At 54.8% G+C, this 12,771-nt stretch overlaps 1 protein-coding gene across 4 annotated transcripts; it reads right to left on the reverse strand.

The window, feature by feature from the left end:
- Positions 1–2,386: 2,386 nt before the first annotated feature.
- LOC146437313 (mitochondrial fission factor homolog A-like) lies at positions 2,387–12,399 on the reverse strand. Of its 4 annotated transcripts, XM_085060110.1 has the most exons (8): positions 12,297–12,378; positions 11,567–11,638; positions 9,421–9,648; positions 8,758–8,906; positions 7,919–8,007; positions 7,217–7,378; positions 4,734–4,812; positions 2,387–4,316 (listed from the first exon to the last, which is right to left on the reverse strand). In XM_085060110.1, the coding sequence occupies exons 3-8, from the start codon at positions 9,614–9,616 to the stop codon at positions 4,185–4,187; spliced, it is 807 nt and encodes a 268-aa protein (XP_084916236.1). In that variant the 5' UTR covers positions 9,617–9,648; positions 11,567–11,638; positions 12,297–12,378; the 3' UTR covers positions 2,387–4,184. The 4 variants fall into 4 exon arrangements, with proteins under 4 accessions (XP_084916236.1, XP_084916234.1, XP_084916238.1 ...); XM_085060108.1 differs by lacking the exon at positions 11,567–11,638 and having other exon boundaries at positions 12,297–12,399; XM_085060112.1 differs by lacking the exon at positions 11,567–11,638 and having other exon boundaries at positions 9,421–9,716; positions 12,297–12,396.
- Between the last annotated feature and the right edge of the window lie 372 nt (positions 12,400–12,771).

The following is a 12,771-nucleotide window of genomic DNA, read 5'->3' on the forward strand; positions in this document are numbered from 1 at the left end:
AGGGACCTGCAAAAAGCACAGGACACATCACATGGTTTGAACACCGAAATCCAGCACAGAGTGGGAAGAGAGGGTCAAATACCATGGCATGTGCCCACCCCGTGTTTCCCACCACCAGCCATGGCTGGTGATGCAAGAAGAGTCCTGCAGGGCGTTTTGTTCTCTCCAAGAGATCCCACATCTGCCTGTGGCCAGTGAAAGATGTTCTTCTCATCATTCAGGCTCCTCATCCATTGCCAAAGGAAGAGCTCTTATTCTTTCCCTTCCCTACCTCTCCTTTTCCTTTCCTACCGTATTTGCCCTCTGTTGTCTGGCCTTGCCTGCCCCTCCCCTTCCCGTTCCTTGCCTTGTGTATTCCTCCCTTTCCCTACATTTCCCTGCCCCTCCCTTGCCTTGCCCTTCCCAGTCCAACCTCTCCTTTATCTCGCTTGCCTTCCCCTGCCTTGCCTTACCTACCCCTCCCCTTGCCTTGTCCTTCTTACCCCTCCCTTGCTTTGCCTGCCTCCTCGTCCTTTGCCTTCCTTTGGATTGCCTTGTCCTTCCTTTTCTACCCCTTCCTCGCCTATCCCACCCCTACCTTGCCTTTCCTTTCCTTGCCTACCCCTCCCTTTCCTACTGCCCCCCTTTTCCCTCCCTGCCCCTCCTTTCCACCTCTCCCTGGGGCAGCAGTGCCACTGCCGACTAGCCACCAGCGTCCACTTACGAGCCCGGCGTCCCCCGAAGCCTTGAGCTCTGTGCTGCTGCCTCAGGCGGGCTGGCAGGGCTGGCTGGGGAGCATCCCTGCCCCGGGAGCCTCCCGGGCTGCCCCCGGAGCGCTCCGGCTTTTAAAGCACAGAGCCAGGGCAGCACAAGCGGCAGCAGCCCGGTGGTGACAGCAGGGACACTGCACACACCCGTGTGTCTGTCACCGCCCCGCACGCCCGTCCCCCGAGCATCCTCGATGCCCTGAGCGGCAAGGGGCACTCCAGAGGAGCTGCCAGCAGCCGGCTTTGTGGTTGGGGATGAAAGGGGAGGAGGGAAATGTGCTGCTCTGGGATGCTCCATTTCCCTAACCACATGTTCCCTTCTCCCCCTACCCACCACATCCTCGGGGGCTGGAGGGACCCCAGACCCCTCCCGGGCAGTGCCTGATTGCAGCCATCCTGAGCAGCTCTGTGTCCAGTGGGCACTGAATCCCCGAAGGGTCACTGTCCACCCATGGACAGGCACAGCCAGCACCCCCCAGATGGGCTCAGGTCCTGCCACACCAGGGATGCACCTCGATTGCTCCCCAGGCTTCTGCTCCCACTCCCCTCCCAGCCCCCTGCCCTGGGGAAAAATAAATATGGTGATTATTTCCCTGCTTCGGAGGCTGTGCCACAGCTACTGCTAGGATGGAAAATTGGAAGAAGTAGGCACATTTTAGCACCCTCACATCCACTTACCTCTTCTCATGCTCATGGAGCAGGAGATCGAAAGTGCTGCTCTGGAGTCCCACAAAAGATAGCTGCAGAGTTTGAAGGTGATCATGAAATGCACCTTTCCCCAGTTTCTGCCCTCTTATTTTGCTCGGGAAGTCATTCTAATAATCAGTTAGTAAAAATCTGCATCCCCAAGGCAATGAGGAAGGGGTCAGCTTTTCACCACTTGCAGTGGCTGAGGCTGGATCCATCCCTGAGGAGCACATCGAGTCCTGCACTTTGTGCAGAGCTGATCTGAAAGCACCAGCACTGGGAGTCTCTTTTATCTTTGCTATCAAAGGTTTACCTTTTACTTTCCCCTTCAAAGCCTTAAATTCCACTTGTTCTGATCTCTCTGAGCACCCAGACAGCAGGGAGTCCAAAGGAAGAAACAGAATTTTCAGCCTTGTCTGGGGCCACAGGCAGTGTTGGGTGGTTCCTGGGTGAGCACCCAGCAGTACAGGACTTGTCACCCTGCTTTTGTCCCCACATCACAGACCCCACACTGCTGACAGCTCATCAGCAGCACTGGCAGCAACACATCCCCCTTCCAACTCTGCTTTTGCTCCCTGCCTGCAGCTGCCTTCAAAAGGAACACAGGAGCTCCAGGAGCTGCTCCCTCGGAGCTCCCTGGAGCACCATCATGAACAAGACACTTTATTTGCTGTGCACGTCCTTGTGGCCCTTGGGGATACCCAGCCCTGCCACGTGCGCTGCCCTGGGACAAAGCAGCCAGGAGGAGGAGGCAAGGAAGAGAAAAAGGAAATAAAAGCATCACGCTCCAACAGCGACAGCATTAACCAAAAGCTCTTCTCCTCCTCCAGACCCCCCTCAGCTGGATGCTGAGACATCCAGCAGCAGCTCAGTCCTGCTGTCAAGGGAATAAACCTTACCTGTTCCCATCTACTGGGACATCAGAATCAGACTCCAAAGAAAAGAAACACGTCTAGAACACACAGAGTTTATTAAAATATGTGTTTTGTGGTCAGTGTTTCCAGATTTACACCAGAATTTATGCCTGACATAGAAGTCACATTGTATCTTCCACAACCTGCCCAGTAATTTGCCCACAAGAACACATACAGTTTGACCACCTCTCCTCCAAACATCTTCAAGCCACACTTCGAAGGTGGCGTGCCCTCCCAAAGTCATCCCTTCTCACCCTAAAACACAGCTTAAAATAAACCCCAAACACAAGCTTCCTCCAAAGCATGTTAACACCTCTCAAAAGAGGGAAAACAGACAATTTCTCTCGTTTCCTGGCACCACTCACACCCCCTTACACATAACACTTACATAAGGTGCTCTGGTGACCCTGACCACATCCCTGAGCCACAAGCCACAGGAGCCACCTGTCCTGCACATCCCCCCTGCCACAGCACAGCACACCGAGCCCACCACACCATCCTGCCTCTCGTCTGCAATAAATCCCAGCGCTCTCCTCAGCTCAGCAATCAGCCACAGGTTCAGACCTGCAATTACTTTGGGACAGTTATTTATTAGTCACTGTCCAGCTGCCAGATTTACAGTCACGGACGCTTGATGCGGTGTCAAGCAGAAAACACCCAAGCCCTGACGTCTGTAAATAAGCAATTGGGACATCTGGATGACATGTAGATCCAGCTATAATTAGGTTTAGGTGGCACAGAGAGGTCCTGTTAAGCCTTGCCAAAACCTGCCCCCAGGGTCTGCAGGTACAACTCCAGCAGATGTGCTGGATGAACCACCAAAAACATCTCAAAGTCACCTCAGAATCAAGTGTTCCTAAACTCTAGAGAAGGAAACAAACAGAAAAGCTGTTGAACTGAGCTTATTTACAGCTAAAGAGCATCTGGGTCAGGAATTTCCCTCACCTGTGTTCTTGCACCATCGCTGAAGTTACAGCTTGGCAGCAAGACCTGGTAGCAATACTCCCCTCTGGCACTGGGAGCCTAACAAATATCTATTTTCCCTGACCTGTTTGGTGCTATCACTGTTGGTATGAGGTTTTATAAACCAGACTGTCATCATGGGGAGGTTTCCCGTGTAAATCCCTCTGGGAAAGAACCAAGCTCCTGGATAAGCCCAGATGTCAGCAAGGCTCTTACAGTCACTTTGCATCTGAGTATCTGCCAAGCTGCTGCTGAGCTGCCTCCAGCAAGATGGGAGCTGACAGGGGTGGTGGCACAGCAGCAGCTGCAGGGATGGGAGCTCCTGGCCCTTCCAGATCCATTCCTGAAAGAGAGGCTGTGGCACAGGAGACATGGCAGTACCACCTCCACCAAACAGCAGTTGCACAAGGGAGAAAAGAAAACCCACCAGAAGTTTAGAAACACTCAGTCACTCTACAGAAGATGAGGAGCAGACCCCAGCAGTCAGCTGAGAGCTCTTATGGGGTCAGAGTTGAGTTCTCCAGGGTGGGATGTGGCCAGGGGACTGGGCCCACCACAGGCTCTGACTTTAACAGGACCCCACATCCACAAACACCCAGCACCTTGGGTTTGCATCTCCTCTGGCAGCCTGAGGGCAATTGCACAGAACAGCCACCTCACATGTCAGCCACCACATTCTCAGGAGACCTCAGCTCTTCACAGCAGCTTCTCACACCTTCACTGCCATCAAGGCCTGAAGGACACAGATTCTTGAGGGCCCACAGTGCAAAAAGCAGTCCTAGTCAAGAAGAAAGAGTTTCACTGCTGGCAAGTACTGCTCTCCCTGCCCTCACCCTCCCTGCCAGGGTGAGCAGGGGAGGTTGGGCACAGGCAGTCATCTTCTGAGCCAGAGCCACGTGTTGATGAGGCAAGCAGAGATCATCACAGAGTACATCAGGGCCTCCTTCTGCCTCCAGGCATGGCACTGCTCCTCCAGCACACGCAGCCTCCCCGAGATCCTCGCCAGCTGCAAGGGAAGCAGTGGGGCACTGTCAGCCCTGCAGCAAAGCACAGGACACTGCCAGCACCCCAGAAGCACCCCAGGATGGGATGGAGGGATGAGAGCTGCTGCCTCCTTCAGGTCCTTTTCTAAAGCTGCAGCTACCTTTGTGTGGGAGGATTGGCAGCAACACCTCAGGTGTGCAGCAGATGCTTCAGGAAAATGCTCTTCCCATCAGAGAGTATCTGAGCCTCTCACTGCCACCAGACAGAGGGGTCTGCCTGTGTCCTGCAGCCCCTTGGGGTAGGAGCCCGATGGATCAACACCCATGGAAGTCCTCTCCTGCTCCTCCACCAGGCAGGACCAGCCTGACAGCACCAGCCCAGCAGGACCCCTGGAGTCTCCTCACCCACCCTCCTGTGGCATTCCCAGGAAACATCTCACCTGCCTTCTCATGGCTGCCACCTCTGTAACTCCAGCCTCCTCCAGGGTGCTCTCTGCAGCTGGGATGGACTCTTGGGAGCTGGGAAAGGAAAGCAGAGATGTAGGTGGACAAGCAGTGCTTGAGGATGCAGCTGACTCCCCAGAAACGCAGCACAGCCACAGGGAGCTGAGCCGTGCAGGCAGAGGATGTCCCCAGGCTGGGCTGCCTGGGTGTAGCATCAGGAGAAAGCAAAGAGCCCCTGCACAGCATCCACCCATCTTTTCTTAACCACACCATGCACATTTGTACCCCTCCAGCATGCGCCCAAAGGGATCAGGACAAACAGACAGCACATGCCAAGATAGGTACCAGGGGAAACACATGCTTGTATTTCTTTAGTGGTGCAACAGGGAGAAAACATATCTGCTAAGCATCCATGCTCTGTAGTCCCAGGAATTCACTGAGGGTTGGATAAATCATCTTTAGAGGCAGTCAGGTAAATGAGTATCACAGGACCAGTGCAGATATGGAGGGATGATCTCATTTACATCAGCTGGTGAGGATCCCACAGGTGGGAAGCTGCCATCAGCTGGAGGGAGCTATCACTTTTTGCTCCTGTAGCAAATTTTACCTGCAATTTGAAACATAAACAAGCGACCCAAGCGTTCACCACTTTCTTCCCTTCCTGGAAACACAGGGGCCCCCACTGGGATTAGCTGCTGCACTGGCAGAGCACTGATCTCCAGGGCAGTCCCTGGAGGCACAGCCTCACTGCAAGGGCCACAGCACTGAGTCACAAAGTAGATCCACAGTGAGAAAAATAAAAATTCCTGCCATCACAGGCTAGCCCAAAATCAGCTCCTCTACAACCAAAACTCCCCTGTGCACACCAATAACTCACACAGGCACACACAGATCCCACAGGGGTTAACAAGCACCTAACCCCACTCCTTGGTGACCCTGGAGACGAGAGGGTGTTTATTCCTGTTTGCAACATGATGTTGATCTTGCCGAAGACAAGCCAGACAAGCACGTGGAGATTCACTGAATGTCCATCTGAAACTCCACTTGTGAGATAATACCTCCACAAAATGTTGCTGCAGTGTAAAATGACAGTCACAACAGAAAGAAAATGCAATTTTTCCCAGTAGAGAACCATGAAAAAGGACACATCCTGCAGCTTTTGACTCAAAATCCCAGTTGATACAGGTGAACACCCTTTAGAGTAGAGACCAGAAATTATCTTCTGATGACTCATACCCTTCAAGAGGTCACTGTCAGCCAGATATTCCAGTCTCTGTCTGAGACCAGACTTTTCTTTACCAAAATTTCAGGACAAACAAGTCAGCACTGTCTTTTTTGATTATTTTATTGTTGCACAGGGGTACAAAGGTATCTTACTGAAGAGATGCTGTCTGCATCTGAAGGGATGCAAAGCACTAAAAGAGGTGTTTAAGGGTGCCTGGTTTCAAAGGGAGATCAAGACCTGGGGAGAGGCCCCAGAGTCATCCCACTGCATTACAGCAGCTCTGCAGGCTATCATGGCCTGAATGTCCTCCACTGCTGGAGGGAGGAGGGAGAAGGTCTTATGTCGCCACTATCCAGATCTCTTGGTCATTAAGAAATTAAAATGATGCTTGAAGACAGCCTCAGCCAACTGTTTTTAAAAGCAGAGACATTGCTCTGCATCCCCAGCAAGCTGCAGCCAGCTGGGGAGGGAAGGCAGGATGTGCCACTGATGATGGATGTGATGATGGATGCTCGCTCTCCTCCCTTTCTGCCTGCAGGCTTTGCTCAAGGAGAATGAGAAGTATTTAGATGTTCCTCCAGGTTCTGAGCAGCCTTAGAGCAGTGGGGACACCTTAAGGCTGCAAGGATGTCTAGGAATAAACAGAATTTACTGCAGTGGCACAGAGAAGGGTGGTGGAGATGGCTCCTCCAGCACATCTGGAGGGACTGAGGCCACTGCACACCCGGCACAAAGGCACCCTACACCCTGGCCAGGGGCACTGGCTGTGGGATGAGCAACAGGGTGCAACCAGCTCATGGAAAGGCTAATTAAGAGTCACCAAGACATGGCCAAAGGTACTGGGAGGCTGCAGGAGGGACAAGGGACAAGACCTGGGTCAGGCTGTCTGCTCTGGATTTTGACTCCCTTCACACACCCCTGTCCAACAAGCTATCAAAGCATACAGAAGAATTAGTCCTTGCTTGGAAGTGAAGCCCCAGCAATGTCCCAGGCAGCACTGGGTCACTCAGAGTGGCCAGTGGATTGGTGTTAAGCTGAGCAGCAGACTCAAGCCTGGCTGGGTTAGTGAGGTGCACCAAGGCCTGGCACCCAGAGCTGGCAGACAGCACAGATGAGAAAGGAAGTCCAAGGCAACCATGCAGGCCCATCCTGCAGCCCACAGCTTACAGAGCTTGTGCCTGGCTCATGCCTCAGCAGGCACAGGCCAGTCCTTGCAGAGTGACAGAGAGCTGGCTCAGGACAAGCTGAAGTCACCTGGGCGGCGCTGGGTCTCGCAGGGAGTCCTGGACACGGTGGAAGAGCACCTGGCCCAGGAGGCACACGGTCTGGAAGATGTTCTGCATGGAGTAGATCCTGCCTGCCTCCATGAGGAGGGGGAGTGGGGCACTGGGAGCGGGCAGGGGACACGAGTCCAGCCTGGGTACACACAGAATCAAGCCTGTTACTCCCTGGCCTCGCACAGCAGGGCACAGCCTGGCATTAGGCACTGCCCTTCACCCCTTCAGCAGCTCCAAGTATCTCTGGGCAATGCCATTGGCATCCAGACCCCAAGAACCCTCTCCAGCAGCCCCCATACTCAGAGGCAGCTGCCTGATTCCTCCAACACCAACCATGGCTATGTGCCATGCTGCTGTCCTGCCACCCAGGACAACTCTGGACTTCTAGTGGGACAGTGGTCCCTGCTCCAGGATTAGATCAGAGACAACTTCCCCACTGCAGAGACTCTGGAGCCCAAGGTCACGAGCAGAGCCTGGGGACCAACACAGCTGCCTTCAAATCTGCTCAGCACAAACATCTCAGACACTAAAGGCCATGCTCCTCTCATGGATGTGTAGGACTTGCCAGGCATTGCCTTCCTCTGATTTGGATCCCCCAACACCAGAGAGCTCCAAAACAGGCCAGTGAGAGGAGATGCTGATCCCCACCCACCCCAGGTGTCTCTGGGCCTGGGCTCACCCCTCATGGTGCTGTCCTGGGCTGGGCAAGGCCAGCTGGGCACAGTCACTCGGGGTCCTCTCCCGCCGGGACCTGCTGCTGTGATGGCCCTGTGGGAATCAAACACAAGCTGGTTAGCACAGAGCTGAGCCCAGCCTGGTGCCCTGTGTGGGCTGCAGGGCCAGGGGCCCATCAGCACGGGGAGAGTACTCAGTGGTGGGAGCACTACAGCAGCCCCAGCCTGGTGAACTGATGCTGGTGCAGGTGGGGAGACATGCTCAGAGCAGACAGAGCATGAGCCTGCTGATCTGAACTCTACCCAGATCAAAAACCCTGAACCTAACCCATCCAGGATCAGCTCTGGAATTTCAGGGTGGTTAATGCACTTGAGGAGGCAGAACAGCAGCTCCAGCAACCATACCAGGTTTTTGCCTGCCCATGCCTGGGACCTCTCTTTGAAAGAGTTTCACACAAGGTTAAAATCTGCTTTTGGCTCTGACCCCAGAACCCTTTACACTGCAGGGATGAACCAGCTCTGCCTCATACTTCATCAAGAAGAAAAACAGGTTGAAAAGGGACTTTAAAAGTAGCAGCAGCAGCCTGTGGTTGGACTGCACCTACCTTACCCTACCCCCTGCTCTCAAAATGCAGCAGCAGATCTGGCTTATTCAACATCCCAGCACACAGGTGTGCTCTGGTTATGGGACAGAAAGAGATCCCACCACCCCTACCCCCTCACTCCTAGGGCCTCCTGGAAGATGAATCCTGGCTTGGGGTTGTAACAGCCATCTGGGGAACCCCAAATCTGGGACTGATCCCGTTCCCCACCACAGGCACCCCCGTCCCTGCCCGTACAGTACCGATCGCTTGCGTCTCTGGGTACTGGCTCTGCTGGCTGAGGGCAGGAAGGGGAGGTCCTCACAGGGGTCTGGGGACACGTGCACCACCACAGAGGGGACTTTCCTTGGCTGGGTCAACAGGACTGGCCTCAAACTGGTGTCTGGTATCTCTACAGAAGGAGAGAGGGAAGAATTAAGCCGATTTGAATGGCCTCAGGAGAGAAGAGAGGTGCAGCCACAGGGCAGTCAAGCCTGTGTCTAGGGCCAGATGTACAAACACCATGGCCTGGGTTTTTTGGGCAGCCCAGAGAGGCAGACCCATGGCTTCAGGACAGCAAGGTTTGTCAAAGACAGGGCCAAATGTCCTGCATCCCAAAGCAGGGACCCTACCAAAGGCCAAGGGGGAACTCTAACAGATGTGGAGGGAGATGCTTCCACATTTTGCCCCTCATCTTTTGGAACTAAGACCCCTCCTGACTTCTGCTGATGACCTTTGCCCACCTCTCCCCAAGCCATCCACCTCCCTGTCCTCCATTCCTGAAGAAAGCTGACTACATTATCTACCCCCACCCTCTCATCTAGCAAAGAAAATAACCGGGGGCTTTATCGAGGCATCCTATTCCCTTAGATGTTGTCATGCCCCACCAACCTTCAGCCACCCCAAAACACAACCCAGGGCTTTACCTGCAAGAGAAATCCTATCAGGGATGTGCATCCGAAAGGATGCAGGGACATCCTCTGTCACTGGCCTCCTGTCCCCAGGGCTGCAGCTCTCTGCCACCTTCAGCCTGTTGGGAACCTGCATCCTTTGGTTGATGGCTTCTGTGAAGAGCAGGTCACAGCGGACTCGGTTCAGGTCCAGTCCCCAGAGCGGCCACATCTCTGCAGATGTTCTCAGAGGTCCTGAGCACCCTGGGGTTTCACACAGAAGGAAAGAAATATGAAAAGTGGCAACAGTGGCAGCTCTTCCAAACCAGCACCTGCACAGGGACAACATGAGGTGCTGTAAGACAGCTAAAATACAGGCAGAAACTACCCAAAAGACACACACAGGAGTTGTCTGGGAGAACTTGTCTGCCACAGTGCTCAGCTGGCAGGGACAAGACTGCAGGTGTCCTGGGAACCACATCTGATCTTAGCACCTACTGCCTCAACTGAGAGCAAGGAAAGAGCTCAGCACACTGCTCAGTGTGACCTAAAAACTAGTGAAAAATAATTCTTTTCCATCCAGAAGTAACATTTTTTTGGAGGGCTGGGATCACATTTTTGTGTTCACATACACCTCTGAGGAAAAATGAGGTTTTCTAAAAGCAAAACACACATGTTGGTGATGGGCTTGCTGGCGACCACAGGAAAGGCTTTAGTGGTCAGTTTTTCTCCACAAGGATGTTCACTGCAGTATCCCCAGGGCCATATCCCATTCCCCCCAGGATCCATGATCTCCTCAGGTGACCCACACCAGGCAAGAATGGACTCTGCCCTGAGCAGAGCTGCCAGGTGCTGAATCACCCTCCCAGAGGTGAAGGAAAAGCACCCATTACCTTCCTCAGCTCAGAGCAGAGCCCCCAACTCAGCTTTCTTCCAGGAGGTGACCAGCACCACCACGGAGGGACACAGCCCCCAGTTCTCACAGCTGTTGGGAGCAGCCTGGCACCAGGACATGGGACACAGACACTGCTGGGGGCTTTGCAGCTCTCAGGATTCACAATGGTCCCGTGCCTCAGTTTCCTCTTTGTCGAGGGCTTTGAGAAGTACTCTGGGGCCACAGTGCCCCAAGACCTTCACTGAGCAATGCAGGCAGAGGGCAATCAATGTACACTTTTGGGAGAGGAGCCCCAAAAGACATCTTCCTGGCTTCCAATATAAGCACCCTTCATTCTTTCCCAAAAAGCTGCAGCCCAGGAGAAAACCCCAAGTGAAAGCTGCTGAGGCTGCCAGACCCCAGCACTGCCAAGACACTCCAGAAATGTATGCATAGCATCCCTGCACCCACCTTGCTGCTACCTTTTGAGCTCACCATGCCCCAAAAGGTCCTTCTTTGCTTCTAGAAAAAAATCTCCACACTAAGAGGGGCCAGCAGCAGCCAGGGCTGCCCACCACCCCCCTTGCTGCTGCTCCTCAGGGCACTTTGGACCCTCTCACCTTCCCTAGCCCCCTGCAATCCTTTAGGATTTCACCCAGGGCAGAGGAGCAGAAGGAAATCCCTGGGAAAGGATCTCAGGACCTGTCCCTGCAGCAGCCAGGCCTTGAGACAGCAGGTACAGCAGGGTGGCAGAACCAGCTCTGCACCTGCCATAACCTGCACTGCCAGTGATCACTCACCTCGTGCTGCTCCCTCCTCCTCTGTCATTAAAAACCTTTTAATTACACAGGATTAGCCCAGCATCAGCAGTGATGATTCCCTGCTTCCAGCCTTGCAGACACTGCATCCCTGTCCCTGCATCAGGTCTGTCCTGGAGGCACTGCTGGGGACCCACACCATCCCCACCACCCTGCCCAGCCCCAATCCATGGGTCTCACAATAAACATGCACCTGCTTGTCCCCAAAAACCTCAAAGAAAGTGGATTTTTGCAGGAACCACCCCCTGCTCAGAAAAAGGACAGAAATTCCTGGGATGGTCCCAAAGGGTGTCAGTCCCCCAGGAGAAACCTGAATGAGACACCCAGCCCATGATCCACAGCCATGGAGACCACCAGCTTTTGCTTCACATTTTTGGTGCTTCAGAGGAGCCAAAACCCCGTGTTGCATTCTCAGCCTGTTCTCTGGGAAGGCAGCATATAATAATAACAGTAAATCTGGAGAGGGCAGATCGGTTCATTTTCTAATCACCTGTGAAACCACTGCAGCTCCCAAGGAACAGAGGGATGGGAAGGAGTGAGAAGCAGGCTCTGAGATACTAAGCTATTAAGAAAGGAAAAAAAAACAGCTGTCAAAACTCATAAGAACAAAATGCTTAAGTGGCTGGATTTCCTCCTTTAACTTTCTTTAGGGCTTTTTCGAACTCTTGCCAAGCACCCCCCACTCGCCTGGAGAGGCTCAGCCTCTGCTTTGGCACTTCTCCTTGGATTTGCAGTGACAGGGAATTTCCGGCTCACTAAGCCAGAGTAGGTTTAAGTCCTGCAAGCCAGGAAAACCTGCCCTGGGGAGGGAAACTCCACAGTCTTCCTCTCTCTGCCCCTCTCCAGCCCAGGACACACCAAACAAGGCAGGCGGGGGATCAGCCCGGTCCAGCACCCCCCGTTCGCCTCTCGGGGTGAGGTGCTGGAAGGAGCAGTGGGCTCGTTCCCAGCTCTGCCCTTCGGCTCGGGATGCGCTCACCGGGAGGGGAAGGGGCTCCTCACCCGGCTCGGGGTGAGCCCGCTGCCCCCGGCATGGCTCCGGGCAGCTGGTCCCCGCGGGTGCTGAGGGGACACGGCGGGCGAAGAGAGGTCCCACGCCCTCCCGAGGGGACATCCCGCCCTGCCCCGGGGGACAGCAGCGGCTCGCGCTGCCAGCAGAGCCCCGGCCCGGCGGTGCGGCCGGACAAAGGGACAGTGCGGATCGAGGGAGGGACACTTACTTTTTTTCGCAGACCGACGCAACTTGTCGGACTTGTAAACAGCCGCGCCCGCTGCCGGGACGGGGGCGGTGCCGGCCGGGGCAATCCAGCCCCCCGGTAATTAGCCCTGCCCCCGGTAATTAGCCCTGCCCCCGGTACCCAGCCCGGCCCCCCCGGTACCCAGCCCGCCCCCCCGGTATCCAGCCCGCCCCGGCAGCCAGCCGGTCCCTCCTCGCTTAAAGCCGCAGTCGGTAATTAACGCGCTGCGACTCATGCCGGTGTCACCTCTCCCGGGAGCCGCGCTGTCCCCAGCCCTGCTCAGCCGTGAGCTGGAGCAGAGGGAGCAAACCCAGGACCTTGCCCATGCCCCCATCCCGGGACGTTTGCGGGCAAACCCCGCTCCCCGCAGCCCCCTGCCCGGCACAGCCCCGGGGCGCTCCGTGCCACGGCTAATCTCTGCCCCTCCGCAGCGATAAAATGATCCCTTTGGGATTAA

This window comes from Lichenostomus cassidix, chromosome 4A, assembly GCF_008360975.1.
Source record: "Lichenostomus cassidix isolate B80296 chromosome 4A, HeHo_3.0, whole genome shotgun sequence".
NCBI lineage: Eukaryota > Metazoa > Chordata > Aves > Passeriformes > Meliphagidae > Lichenostomus > Lichenostomus cassidix.